The 14076-nt window shown below is 34.6% G+C and overlaps 3 protein-coding genes across 5 annotated transcripts; 2 read left to right on the top strand and 1 right to left on the bottom strand.

Moving 5' to 3' along the window:
* On the bottom strand, window positions 9-3240 carry LOC109341320 (vesicle transport protein GOT1-like). Of its 2 annotated transcripts, none has more exons than XM_019579207.1 (7): window positions 3114-3240; window positions 2658-2726; window positions 1436-1527; window positions 1247-1327; window positions 1053-1150; window positions 892-973; window positions 9-401 (listed from the first exon to the last, which is right to left on the bottom strand). In XM_019579207.1, exons 2-7 carry the CDS (start codon window positions 2686-2688, stop codon window positions 363-365), a joined length of 423 nt encoding a protein of 140 aa, XP_019434752.1. In that variant the 5' UTR covers window positions 2689-2726; window positions 3114-3240; the 3' UTR covers window positions 9-362. The 2 variants fall into 2 exon arrangements, with proteins under 2 accessions (XP_019434752.1, XP_019434762.1); XM_019579217.1 differs by lacking the exon at window positions 3114-3240 and adding an exon at window positions 2828-2856.
* LOC109328416 lies at window positions 4838-5284 on the top strand. Its single transcript, XM_019561877.1, has 3 exons — window positions 4838-4898; window positions 4995-5073; window positions 5182-5284. The coding sequence occupies exons 1-3, from the start codon at window positions 4838-4840 to the stop codon at window positions 5282-5284; spliced, it is 243 nt and encodes an 80-aa protein (XP_019417422.1).
* LOC109341330 (protein SMG7-like) lies at window positions 7205-13275 on the top strand. 2 transcript variants are annotated; one of them, XM_019579235.1, is made up of 8 exons: window positions 7205-7314; window positions 7967-8063; window positions 8618-9220; window positions 9347-9469; window positions 9947-10185; window positions 10279-12197; window positions 12293-12428; window positions 12704-13275. In XM_019579235.1, the coding sequence occupies exons 2-6, from the start codon at window positions 7992-7994 to the stop codon at window positions 12173-12175; spliced, it is 2934 nt and encodes a 977-aa protein (XP_019434780.1). In that variant the 5' UTR covers window positions 7205-7314; window positions 7967-7991; the 3' UTR covers window positions 12176-12197; window positions 12293-12428; window positions 12704-13275. The 2 variants fall into 2 exon arrangements, with proteins under 2 accessions (XP_019434780.1, XP_019434772.1); XM_019579227.1 differs by having other exon boundaries at window positions 7206-7314; window positions 12302-12428.

Consider the following 14076-nt stretch of genomic DNA (forward strand, 5'->3'; position numbering starts at 1 on the left):
CATTAACATCACCAAAAAAAATCATTACACTCCTAATATGTGTGTCCAAATGCCACCATGATATTATTCTGCAGTGAAGCTTCCCAAAGGTGTCTGATTGGAACAGTAATGTAAACTGAGTAGCAGAACATGCAACACCCAAGATCAATTGATTTTCCCACTAACCATTAGAATCAAAATAAGTAGTAAATGACTATTCATTTTCCTTTGCACTAAATATGACTATCATGATCAAATGAAAACCATTTTCAACCATCAGAATGCAAACCCATTTCGGAGTTACTTCTCGAAACGATAGTATTTTCTTTACATATACAAATGCGCTCGCTAGCAGCTGCGTAATGCTTCCACGGATTCGTGTGTTACACGGGCACTCTCCTGCCTCTATAGCTGTCAAACAACTGCAAGTGGACAGAAAATTAGCAAGCTCAGCTTGGAATTCAGCATATTGTGTACATCAATATGAAAGCCTCCAACTTCTACAAAAGAGTGGGAAAACTTTTGCATCACATCATTCAACATTCTCTTAGGTAGAACTAACTACTAGCATCAGATTTTTCGTTCACTGTCCTACCAGGTCAAAAGTTGTATAAGAATACAAGTATTAGGACCTCTTCCTCAGGTATCAGGGAACTGGTGCATCATTTGTACCTCCACATAGGTCTTACTGAACAAGTGAAAATGTTTCTAACTAAAAGCTCTTTTTCCAGCTTCAGTAATATGAGACTATATTTTACATGCTATGTAATGGTTGGTTTTACTCGGAGTTCTTTGTCATTATATTTTACATCTATCAATGAAATTCAAGATACTGCAATCAACCAGAGCAAGTAATGATTTCTTCATGGAAGACATGAATGCGGGTAAAGTCATTTCATGACAAATACATACCGATCGAACAAATGGCTGTTGAAACAACCAACCAAGAACAGGAACCTTCTGTATGAAAACAGACAGTGTAGGCCAGAAACCACTGCACAGCATAACCCATTGTTAGTTTTAAGGATATAAACATGTGTAAAAACCAGAGTTTCATTCAAATTCCGTTACACCTGAAAAGCACGATGAATCCATAAGCCTCAATGATCATGCCTAGAATAGGCCATCCAATGATGAGAATAAAGAATCCAATACCAAATGAGATTGTTCCCTTCAAGAAAAGGTAAAAGGTGAGAGGGAAATATTTACCATAAAGAGAGCACAATACACTAAACGAAAGAGACAGTAAAACATGTAACAAATTTACCTTGAAATTACTTCGTTTCATGAAGAACTGCGTAGTCGATTTCAGCCCAATGGTTAAGGACACTCCAGAAACAAACAGGATCTGATTTGAGCCACATAAAGATAACATGGTGTCAGAAAAGATGCTATTAAGCATAACCAAATAAGAAACAACTACTTAAGCAAGAAGCCTCTAATAGCTGAAACTTACATTTCCCATGGCTAGTAATCCCTTATCAAAGAAGAAGATAATCCCAAGGAAAGAGAAAAATACACCAAAGCCAGTTAATCCTAATCCAATCTCTGTATAATGGGCCAACAACATACATTAAATATAATAAGGAAATAAATAGTACATAAGTTGACAAATTGGACAGAAGTATATACCAACTATGTAATGTGAAAAATAATTAATACGCACTTCAACCAAACAATACTTCTGCCGACCAGAATGACAGAACAACACAAAGGCAGTAAAACATGAAATCTCTATCATATTATTATGCAAATCTAACAGTATATACATTTTAACTCCCAAGAAAACTTTGTTCTTCCAAGAACCTCTAGAAAATATCTGTTGGAAAGCCATGGTGTACAATGCAAAAAGTAATTCCATTATAGGTAGATTTCAATTAGTTCTATTAGGTAATGTTATTACTTTTACAGAATCAATGTCACTACAGTACTCGGTAAAACCACTATCATTATTGAGACTGTTACTTTTGACAACAGAGTTGGATTATTACTTAAGTTATAAAAATGACTAACATGTCTACTATGCCTAGCTTCTTGCTTAAAAGCTTCGGCAGGAAATTATGTTCTTATTTCCTCTAAGTTCCCTTCGCATCAATTTGAACTGAGGCACACAGCATGCTCCACATCTTGACAATACATACAAGGCACAAATTGTCACATGGTTGAAAGAACCTTGCTGGACCAAGGCTACACAGAGAGGTGTTAACCACATACTCAACAAATTTAATGACTGTGGCAATGACAAAAATAGATGGCATCATTACGTGCACACATCTTATAAATTGAACCACCAATTTCTTTGAATGATGAAAAAAAAAAATAGGGCGACCCAATGCACGAGGCTTCCCACCTAGTAGGGACTTGAAGGATAGATGTAAGCAGTCTTACCTCAGCAAGCGGAGAGATAGTTTCGAGGATTTGAACATTTGACATCTTTGTCACTAAGCAACAATCTTAATGTTGCGCCGAGGCTAACCCTCAAGTGACCATCGAGAAATAAGCAAGGTAGGAAAAAGGAAAGTAGTATATGTAGCTATAGCTAACTGTGAATATATATTCTCAGACATGAGCACTAGAGACAAGTAAGATCTCTTTTCTATTATACAAAAAATAAATACGGTAGATCACTTATATAAATTAGCATTGATCTAAGAACAAAAATATCATATTCCACTTACTCTTTCTATCATTCATCTCAAACGAAACCATTTTACCAACAACTCAGATGCTCAATCACCTTGCTTTCTCTGAATCAAACGAAAAATAAAGAAACTCGGTTAATAAAACTAATAAGCATCATATTCTCTGTGCAGAAATTGATTCAAACATCATAACACAACATCACCACCTTAGAAAATCAAAATCCAATAAAATATCCTGGTAGAAGCAACTAGTAACAATTCAATACAGAAAATATATTAATCTCGAAGTTAACAACAGAGTAAGTGAATTGTAAAGATAAACGTTCAGAATATCTCGATTAGTGATCCAACTAAATAGCGCTAATAAATATCTCGATTAAAATCGAAGAAATAAAAACGAAACAAAAATGAGAATTAGTGAAATTATGAAGGGGAAAACAGAAGCAGAAAGTAGAATTGGTGAAAGGAATGATAGATCGTAAGAAAACGAACCTTAGTGTGTTAGGTTTCGCAAAATAATTCGGATCTGGTTTGGGGAAATTGAAAATGGCGAAATGGAAAGTGAGGTTTAACCGAAACTGTTGTGTTTATCTCTTAGATTCTAGTTTCCTCCTTTTATACGCAAAACAAATTTATATGTTGCATTGCTTGGGGCTCATACATTTAAGTGATTTTAAATGAATGCATTCCACATTGAAGGCAGCGTGTCGCTGTATCTTTGAAGTCGAAAGTTCGATTCCTGATAACAATATATATTGCGACTGACCATCACAAATGTCAAAAGGGTGTGTGAAGGATACCTTTAGTACTATCAAAACTAACTAAACTAGTAAACAAACCCAAAAATGATAATATCTTTTATCTCGATATATGATAATTAATTAAATATATTAGTTACTTAACTTTTTTTCCATTGTGTCTAAGATTTCAGTTGCTAAAATTTGATAAAAATGAAACAGTAATCAGAGAACTTATAATTTAGTAAAGGTACTTAAGGGAGTTGGTATATAGATTTCAAAAAATTTATTTTCAAATAATAGGCTACTTTTACTAGTTGTTCATGAAATTGCTCTTTGAGACAATAAGTTATAAGCTATTGAATTGGGAATAAGCTTGTCATACAAAAATTAATGAGAGGTTATTATTTTTTATAGTGAGGATAGTAGGTTTTAAAAGCAGATTTGTGGAAAACTGTTAAGTACATTTCCAAAAACTAAAAAAATATTTCTTTATGTTTGCTTTTTAATTTTTCACCAAATAATATTATTTGCCCCAATTAATTAGTTAGTTGTTAGATAAATAAATAGAAATAAATGATATTTAATCATAATAGTTCACAGAGATGTTTTTTAGATGATTAACAAATTTGAGTAAGTTTCACATATATTTTTGTAACAATTCCTATTGGATCACTTAAGTATAAAATTACAAGCTTTCAATTACAGTATTATGGCTTTTAATTAATCTCATACACACAAACTAGAATCTTAAAACTACATGGTATTTTTTTTCCTGAAATAAAGATTCTCTATCCATATTTGTGTCCTTAATGGTGTCCCCACTAATTAAAATGTGTCATTTAATTAAATAAAAAATTATAAAAATTAGGCATGGTAGTCTCTTTTCATTTTGCCAAACATACACTCTCTTGAGAGAAAAAAAGATTATAATTATGCGATTTTAAAATATAGTGGTGGCTTCTATTATTGTTGAGTGGCTTAATAAGCACATGTTTGTAGCTCCATATCGAATCTAGTTTGTTTAGAGTTATGATCCTCTCATCCATGCACCTACATATGAGGAATAGAACTTGAAGTCCTAACTTGCATGTATTTTTTTTGTTTCCCATATGTATTCTCACACTTAAAGCAATTATGTCCGAGTCGGGAACATTCACATGTCTGACTTGCATGTATGGTAGCATGTAATGTGAACAATTCCAAGATGTATTGATCCAATAGCATAGATATAATGTTAGATCCCATTCAATCTTACCAAACCACTCTTGGTATGGTTTTAGGGCAAGAATTGTGTCTTTTGCCCTAAACCTCTTCCACATGTTTGGTACCATACCCAAATGACATTGAACAATATGTGATTTTTGTTAGGCATAACCCATTGTTAGTTTTAAGGATATAAACATGTGTAAAAACCAGAGTTTCATTCAAATTCCGTTACACCTGAAAAGCACGATGAATCCATAAGCCTCAATGATCATGCCTAGAATAGGCCATCCAATGATGAGAATAAAGAATCCAATACCAAATGAGATTGTTCCCTTCAAGAAAAGGTAAAAGGTGAGAGGGAAATATTTACCATAAAGAGAGCACAATACACTAAACGAAAGAGACAGTAAAACATGTAACAAATTTACCTTGAAATTACTTCGTTTCATGAAGAACTGCGTAGTCGATTTCAGCCCAATGGTTAAGGACACTCCAGAAACAAACAGGATCTGATTTGAGCAACAGAGAGATATCAGAATGTCGGAAAATATGCTATTGAGCAGAACCAAATAAGAAGTGACTACTTAAGGAAGAAACCTCTAATAGCTGAAACTTACATTTCCCATAGCTAGCAATCCCTTGTCAAAGAAGAAGATAAGCCCAAGGAATGAGAAAAATACACCAAAGCCAGTTAATCCTAATCCAATCTCTGTATAACGGGATGATAGCGAACATTAAATATAATAATGAAATAACATGTCTTGAAAACTAAACTTCTGCATATCAGAATGACAGAACAAGAAGAAAAGGCACTAAAACATGTCTTGAAATTTATATCATGTTATAAATATGCAAACCTAGTGTACAATGTGAAAAGCAATTCCACTAAAGGTGGATTTCAATTAGTTCCATTAGGTGATGTTATTACTTCTACAGAATCAATTTCACTACAGTAATAGGTAAAACCAATATCTTAAATGAGATTGTTACTTTTGACAACAGAATTGGATTATAACTAAGTTATGAAATGACTAACATGTTTACTATGCCTATCTTGTTGCTTAAAGACTTCGGTCGGAAATTATGTTCTTATTCCTTCTAAGTTCCCTTTGCATCAATTTGAACCGAGGCACACAGCGTGCCCTGCATCTTCGCAATACATAAATGGCACACGAGGTGATATGGTTGAAGGAACCTTACTGGACTAAGGCTGAACAGAGGTGTTAATACTTAATCACCTACATAACAAATTTAATGACTGAAATAACAAAAAAACAGATGGTGTCATTAAGTACAAACTTTTTATAAACTCAACCATCAATTTCTTTGAAAGATGAAAACATTTATATACAGTTTCTTTAAAAAAAATCTTTCACATCCTTTCTAGTTTAATTCCTGTAGTTGATCATCAAGAAAACCCCGGAAATACGCAAGGTAGAGAAAAGGAAGGCACAAATAAAAAGTTGCAAGACCTTCACTAGATTAAAACCAGATACATTTTCAACCAAATAACTCAATATGATAAGTAGTTTATGGAACTATAGCTATCTGTGAAATAATATATCTTCAAACATAAGCACTAAAGACAAGTAAGAACACTTCTCTATCATAAAAAAAAGACAGTAAAACACTTCATATGATATCATTATCATTGATCTAAGAAAAATATCACATTCCACTTACTCTTTCTATCATTCATCTCAAACGAAACCATTTTGCCAATGATTCAGATGTTCAAGCACCTTGCCTACTCTGAAATAACAACAACCAAGTCTTAGTCTCATCGGGTTAATAAACGAATGAGACTCATATTCTCGGAAACATATAAACAAATAATCAAACTTAGTTAATAAACTAATGAGAATCATATTCAGTGTGAATAATTGAATTCAAATATCATACTGCAACATCATCACTTGTGAAAAAAATCATGGAAGAAGCAACTAGTAAGAATTCAGTAAAGAAAATATACTCATCTCCAACTGCACAAAGAAAGTGAATTCTAAACATACCCTATTACTAAAACCATTGTCACATTTCTAAAGTTGTGATCTTTTACAAAATTGACATTGTTACTAAATAATCCTTAAAATCTAAGAACAAGCTCACTGAATAAGAAAAGAAAATTGAAATTAATGATATTTATTATATAATGGAAACAGATTCGGGAAAAGAAAAAAACGAACCTTGGAAAAATAATTGAGATCTTGTTTGTTAGTGAGAAATTGATGAATTGAATGATGATGTTGTTCCATTGCCAAATGGAAAATACAAGTTTTTATTTAATATGCTTTTGAGTCTTGAGAAATTATAAGTCAATGACTCATTTATTTGATTAAAAATAATAAATGTGACTTTTAACCTTTAACTTGTAATCGTTATTTATTGATAGATTATAATATATTGATTTTTTTTGGCCAAACTAATCTATATTTGTGAGGTACTAGTTTATACTTTAGTGTTGAACTTATTTTTATATGATTAGTTAATTTAAGAGAATAAAGTATACTTTGATTTTAGGATATAAATTATATTATTCATCCATTAAAATTATGATAATAGAAATTGAGTGTATAAAAACGGCGTCGTTTGACATTGACGGCATGCATAGAAAGAAAACACATAATCCTTATTGCACCCCAAACCCAATACACAAAACACAATTCTTTTTCCCTCTTTATTCTCAATTCCCAAAACCCTAACCATTTATCTTCTCAATCCCTTTCTCTCTCTATCTCATCACACAGGTCAATTCTTCTCTTTCTCAATTTTTGTTTCTCGTTTTTTCAATTTCTTTTTCGTTTTTTTGTTGATTGATTTAACGGATCTGATCTTGTTTGTTTAATTGTATATTTGGTAATGTGATTTTTCGTCAAATTTTGTGTTTTTTATTTTTATTTTCTCTTTCAATTTTGCTTTCCTCGCAGGATTTTAGATTGGGAATAAACGGCAATTTTGGTTCCAAGGAAACAATTTTGTTGTGTATTTCAGATAATTTTTTTCTTTGTTTGGTTCAACATGATCTCTGAAATTGATTTTGATGAAGTAGACCTTTCAAGTATGGACCCAGTATTTTTTTCATGATAAATAAGCACAAGATGTAATATGAGAGAGAATGATGACTGTTTCTTTTGTCCTCTCCATAATCTTCATTAAGGGGCCAAATTGGCTTAAGTTTATTTTTTAAGGAGTACTAGTTATGAATTTCATTGTCAATGGGTATGGGTACAACTGAATTTGATAGGTAGGGCAGCGTTTTTAGGCTAATGATTGGTATATATCCATATTGTGCAACACAGATAGCACTTTTTTGTGAGGGGTGGATCCATCCTTTGGGCCTCTTTAGAAGAAAAAACTTTTTTAAATTCTCCATTAACTCGGCAGTTTTTGTCAATGCAGGGTTTAGTCAATGACCATTTGATGAATGATGATTGTAGAAAAGGATAAAATGTCTGCTCCTTCATCACGAGAGCGTGCACAACGCCTTTATGAGAAGGTACACATCTTTCCCTCTTTGTGGACCACTGATAATGTGATTAGGAACAATAGCTTATCTGTGTAAATCATTCACAATATGCCAAGTTTAATGTATAACAGAAATTTGTTCACCGTTACTTAACTTGATTGTGCTTTCTTGGTATGATACTATGATGTATATTTATATAGGAAGTTAAATTTTGAAGATGTAATTTTCTGGTGTCTAGAGAGGTTCATTCATGGTAATGTGTTTTATTCATTGATCTTAATTTTTCTTCTGATGGGGAAGTTAATTCCATTATATCATACTGGGTTGGTGGGTTTACACTCTTCTGGTTCCATTTTGGAATTTGTGCTAGATCTTGGTATCAGTGCCCTCTGGTGTAAACTATTGTTGCCAAGAACTGCTGTATATTTTCGTTTATAGGGAGCTTTAGTTATAAGAATTATAATTTGCTGTTCTCTGCCATGGCAAACCATATAGAATACATGACCTGTTATTTTGTGAACAGCACTTTGACTTGTCTTTCTAACCTGTTTTCGTAACATATCATTATTTGTTTTCTGATTTAGAACCTTGAATTGGAGAATAAGCGTCGGAGATCTGCTCAGGCTCAGGTCCCATCAGATCCAAATGCTTGGTCGCAGATGCGTGAGAATTATGAAGCAATAATTCTTGAGGATCATGCTTTTTCCGAGCAGCATAGTATTGAGTATGCTCTTTGGCAGTTACATCATAAGAGGATCGAGGAATTGAGGGCATACTTACATGCTGCTCTCACTTCTGCAAGCTCCAAATCATCTCAGGGAGGGAAAGTTCCTGTAAGACCTGATCGGATAACTAAAATAAAGCTGCAATTTAAGACATTCCTTTCAGAAGCAACTGGATTCTACCACGGTCTTATTATGAAAATCAGAGCTAAGTATGGGCTTCCTCTTGGTTACTTCGAGGATTCGGAGAATCGGATTGTGATGGAGAAAGATGGAAAGAAATCTGGCGAAATGAAGAAAGGTTTGATATCTTGTCATCGTTGTCTGATATACTTGGGTGATCTCGCTCGCTACAAAGGATTGTATGGTAAGGGCGATTCAATAAAGCGTGAGTTCGCAGCAGCTTCTAGCTACTATTTACAAGCTGCATCTCTTTGGCCTTCAAGTGGGAATCCCCATCACCAGGTTTTTATTTATTTTGATATTCTGCATCTTTTGTTGTTTTGCTTTTAGCTGCTTGACATCTCACATGTGTAATTGTGGTTCATAGCTATTACTCCATTTTGGATTTGATCATTCTGTTCTTTTCAGCTTGCGTTATTGGCTTCATATTCTGGGGATGAATTGGGAACAATCTATCGTTACTTTCGAAGTCTGGCTGTGGATAGTCCATTTACAACTGCCAGAGATAATTTGATAGTTGCATTTGAGAAGGTAATACAAACATAAATTTGATGTTGAAATGCTAAACATATTTCTTATTTAGAAGTCTCAATTGTTTTTTATGCATTATCTTGTTCTTTTTGTGTGTGTTATTCAACCTTGTTTCTTTATTATTGCTTGCAAACTGAAGTGCAATTGTGATGCTCATGTTAAGTCATTTCTAGTTTTCTGCTACTACTACTAGTGTTGATACTGAAAGCTAAAATCATTAAAAGTTTGCAAGTTGTGAATTTTTGACTGGCTTGCAAGTTTGTCATCGTGCATTGGTTTGTATGTAATGTGGGCATGTGTGAGATTGATATTGTGCATGTATTTATAATATGTAATCATATTTGGCATTGGTCCTTTTGGAATGAATAATATGTCCCTGAGCTTGATTTTTGCTTCTTTTCTCGCTGTCGTGTGTAGTGTTGATATCAGCAATACTTAGTTGTTCCCTAACTACCTATTTTTATAATACATTGACAGAATCGTCAAAGTTACTCCCAGCTCTGTGGTGATGTTAAAGCTCTTGCGGCCAAGGAATCTTCTGGTCAATTAACCAGCAAAGGAAGGGGGAAAGTGGAAGCAAAATTTGCAACAGGGGGTACTGGTGTGGAAGCCTGTCCTAGAAAGGAAGGAGCATCCAACATGGATATACAAGAGACTTTCAAATCCTTCTGTACCTGTTTTGTCCGTCTAAATGGAATCTTATTCACTCGTACAAGGCATATATTCTTATTGAACACTTTGTTTTTTTATGCATTGCACCATTAAGGATTAATATGTTGACTTTGTTTTTCATTTTTCCATGTTTGTAGCCTTGAAACCTTCAGCGAAGTTCTCTCTCTTGTTAGCACTGGCATCTGTAAGCTTCTGTCTTCAGGGCAAGATGAAGAGCTGAATTTTGGAATGGATACTCTTGAGAATGAACTTGCCATTGTTAAACTGGTTTCAATTACCATATTTACAGTTCATAGTGTGAATAAGGAATCTGAAAGTCAAACTTATGCAGAAATTGTGCAGCGTGCTGTTCTACTTCAGAATGCATTCACTGCTGCTTTTGAGTTGATGGGTTTCATAATCGAGAGGTGTGTTCAGCTGCAGGACCCTTCTTCTAGTTATTTTTTACCTGGCATTTTGGTTTTTGTAGAGTGGTTGGCATGTCATCCAGATTTTGCTGCTGGCAATGATATGGACGAGAATCAGGCAACTGTTAGATCAAAATTTTGGGTCCATTGTATATCCTTCTTGAATAAGCTACTTTCAGTTGGGCCTACCTCTATTGAGGACAATGAAGATGAGACTTGCTTTAATAATATGAGCTGGTATGATGAAGAAGAAACTGAAAACCGGCTTGCTTTATGGGAGGACATTGAGTTACGTGGATTTGTTCCCCTTCTTCCTGCACAAACCATCTTGGATTTTTCAAGGAAGCATTTCCTTGGAAGTGGTGGTGAAAAGGAAATAAAAGCTCGTGTCAAAAGGGTTCTAGCTGCTGGAAAAGCTCTAGCAAATGTTGTTAGGATTGATCAGAAAATGATATATTTTGACTCAAAGGGAAAGAAATTTACTATTGGTGTTGAGAAGCCTCAAGTCTCAGATGATTTTGTCTTTGCCTCCTATTCAGGCATACCTGACGCAGAAGAATTGTTGAAAGAAAATACAGCAGACAAGAACGAAGTAGGAATTGTTCAGCCAGACAAAGACCAGCATATGGAAGAAGAGGATGATGATGAGGTTATTGTTTTTAAACCTATTGTAGCTGCGAAACAATCTGATGTAGTGGCTGTCTCATCATGGGCACCCTATGAAGGCTTGGAGTCAGTACCAACAGCCTCTGGAGGGGATATGAAATTTCATATAAACTCTGCCTCCAACCCTCTCAACAATGTGCACCATCAAACTTATTTGCCTCCTGTTAGTGGTATGTTGCCTCAACACCTGCAATCAGTTCAGCCACATTCTTTGAGGTGGTTAGATGAGGAAACCTCTCTAGCCAAAAGTTTAGAAAGTCTCAGATTCTCCGGTAATGGGCACGTAATGAAACCTGACCAGTCACTACAAGAAGCTGTAGCAATCCACAACTATACTGCACTTCCAGTTCCTACCCAGCAACCTGGTGCCAGTGTGCTTCACAGTCTCTCCAAAGCTGAAGACTTTGTGATATCATCCAAAGTTGATGCTGTCATACCATCTGGGGTTATTAGTGATAATTATGTTAACGTGTCATCAGCGATGCAAGTTGGTTTGAAAAAATCTCCAGTGAGCCGACCTTCTAGGTACCTTGGACCCCCTCCTGGTTTCAGTTGTGTTCCTCTTAAACAAGATATTGAACCAGCTGTTTCAGATTTGATTAGGGCAAATTCAAATATGGATGATTACAGTTGGTTGGATGGGTATCAGCTGCCTTCATCAACCAAAGGTTTAGGCCCCAATGGTTCTCTTGCTTACCCTCAGTCGAATCCTCATCAAATCAGTAACAATGGCTTGAGTGTGACAGACAACTTTCCCTTTCCTGGAAAAAATGTCCCATCCACACTTCAGGTGGAGAAACAGAATGGTTGGCAAGATTATCAGAGTTCCGAGCTGTTAAAAACACACCATGATCAGCAGCTGCAGCCACAGAAACAGGCCACAGCTGGAAATCAGCATTTTACTACACTGCCTAAGCAATTTCAAGGACAGCCAATCTGGACAGGTCGTTACTTTGTGTGATGTCTGTATTGGAGTATTGCTGGTATGATCTCGTCTGGATTTTTTGCTCTTTGTTCGATGAATACCTTTTAATTTGTTGATTTTTTGGGATCACTAACACATTTATCTATTTGGGGGTTATTGTAGGATTATTACGGATGTGCTTCATGAACCCTTTGCTACCCATTCAAACTCCAACTCTTAAGCAGTGTCATTGAATGTTAATGGAGTTTATTTGGCTTAGACTCGTTGCAGCAACTTGCTGCTACAAAGGGTGGGTTCCAAACTATTCTTCGTAATGATGATATCTATTCCTTAGATTCATCTTGAATTTTGGACAATTTTGTATGCCCCCCTTGTCCAATTTCTTTCAGGTCATCGATTTACCATCTTATTGAAAAACCTGTTTTAGCCTGGCCTCTCCTACTATTTTCTTAGTGTTGATAAGTCTTGGGAATAGTGGCTGCTGTTCTTTACTTCTGAATTGGTGATTGATTTGTGTTCACTGGTGAATTTACTCTAGCAGAATTTGCTTGTAAATTATTGCAGATTTTGTTGAGCTAACCAGTTCGGAATGGAGGAAGATAAGCAAGCATCTTTACAGTTCAAAGTTCTTAGGAATGACTTGTCTGGTTTGTGGTGGATAGAAGGTGGTAGACAATATTATCCAGTCATCTTGGAGATTGTATCTTCTGGGGTTGTTGGTAGCATCACTCTGGTTTGTTCACATGTGTAGTGAAAATGTCATAAATGTGCATCTTTATGAATTGTTACACATCATCAAGCTTCTGGTGATGCATTGTGCTAGCACTTTTTTCTACCTCAGCTTCAGATTAGTTTGGAAGGTTGGCGTAGTTACAAAGTCGTTGTCTGAAGTATTTGATAATGGTAATATGAACCTGATTAAGTTTCCTATGTGTTACTGCATATGTGAGACCATATGCGGCTAACTTTCTCTTGTTTCCAAAGTGGAGGCTAACTAAATAAATAGCCCATATTGAATGTTTGATTTGTGGCTATGTCTTAGACTGTGTGAATGATTTATTCCATCTATAGTTGGATTTAGTACTTTATGTTGAGCTATTCTGAACCATCTTTTGCATGTTACTTTCGAATTTGCACTTCTTTGCCCTGTTATGTTTACATGTCGTTTACTTTGATGCCTTGAGTGAGAAGAGTAAACATTCATCTTTAGATCACATAAAAAGGTTCAGTATATGCAATAGAAAAAGGTTCGATATGCATCACTAGTTTTAATTGAGTAATGTAGGGTAATAAGAAAAAGAAATGAACATCGAATTTCTTTTGAAGACAATACAATTGTAACGTCCATTATTCATTTTCTGGAGCAACATAGACAAGCCATATCACATTTCTTATGTCCTTGTACTTTGGTTTTGTTTTGGGAATGAACATAAGGTTTCTTTCGGGAGCTTATCTGTTGTCTCACTTTTTATACGATTTTATATAACATTAACTGTAATTGGTTGAAAAAATTATGTAAATTATAATTATAATTATTAAATATTGTTTTGTTTGACATGACCAACTGGCCAATCTTGCTACTACCTAGCTGGGAAATCCAATTCAATATTCATGTGTTGTTTAATAATCATAATCATAATAATATATATCATATTTATATTATGACATAGTAAAATGAATATTTAAGAATGTGGTGTTATTGGATTTCGGTTGTCTTACATCATTAATTTATATGTCATATTATCGATACTTTAACTCTTTAAGCATGGACAAATAATAATATACATCATTTGTGACCTAATCGTTTCCTTTGCTTCCAGATCTAGTAGGGCTTTTATTGTATTGGATTATTATCATGAGTGACGATGGAAAAAATAAAAAATAAAAATAAAGATGTTTGGTATATATGTAAACATTCAAAATGATTTGTCAATAAA

The sequence above is a fragment of the Lupinus angustifolius genome, chromosome LG02, assembly GCF_001865875.1.
Source record: "Lupinus angustifolius cultivar Tanjil chromosome LG02, LupAngTanjil_v1.0, whole genome shotgun sequence".
Lineage (NCBI taxonomy): Eukaryota > Viridiplantae > Streptophyta > Magnoliopsida > Fabales > Fabaceae > Lupinus > Lupinus angustifolius.

Bases quoted from the DNA above. Each gene is read 5' to 3' on its own strand.
- LOC109341330 (XM_019579235.1), top strand. From the start codon at position 7,992: ATGATGATTGTAGAAAAGGATAAAATGTCTGCTCCTTCATCACGAGAG. The intron at 9,221-9,346 runs GTTTTTATTTAT...TGTTCTTTTCAG, and splicing joins GTGGGAATCCCCATCACCAG to CTTGCGTTATTGGCTTCATA. The intron at 9,470-9,946 runs GTAATACAAACA...ATACATTGACAG, and splicing joins TGATAGTTGCATTTGAGAAG to AATCGTCAAAGTTACTCCCA.
- LOC109341320 (XM_019579207.1), bottom strand. From the start codon at position 2,688: ATGGTTTCGTTTGAGATGAATGATAGAAAGA. The intron at 1,528-2,657 runs GTAAGTGGAATA...CCCATTATACAG, and splicing joins TGAGATGAATGATAGAAAGA to AGATTGGATTAGGATTAACT. The intron at 1,151-1,246 runs GTAAATTTGTTA...CTTTTCTTGAAG, and splicing joins TGAAACGAAGTAATTTCAAG to GGAACAATCTCATTTGGTAT.
- LOC109328416 (XM_019561877.1), top strand. From the start codon at position 4,838: ATGCCTAGAATAGGCCATCCAATGATGAGAATAAAGAATCCAATACCA. The intron at 4,899-4,994 runs CCTTCAAGAAAA...GTAACAAATTTA, and splicing joins AATACCAAATGAGATTGTTC to CCTTGAAATTACTTCGTTTC. The intron at 5,074-5,181 runs GATCTGATTTGA...ATAGCTGAAACT, and splicing joins GACACTCCAGAAACAAACAG to TACATTTCCCATAGCTAGCA.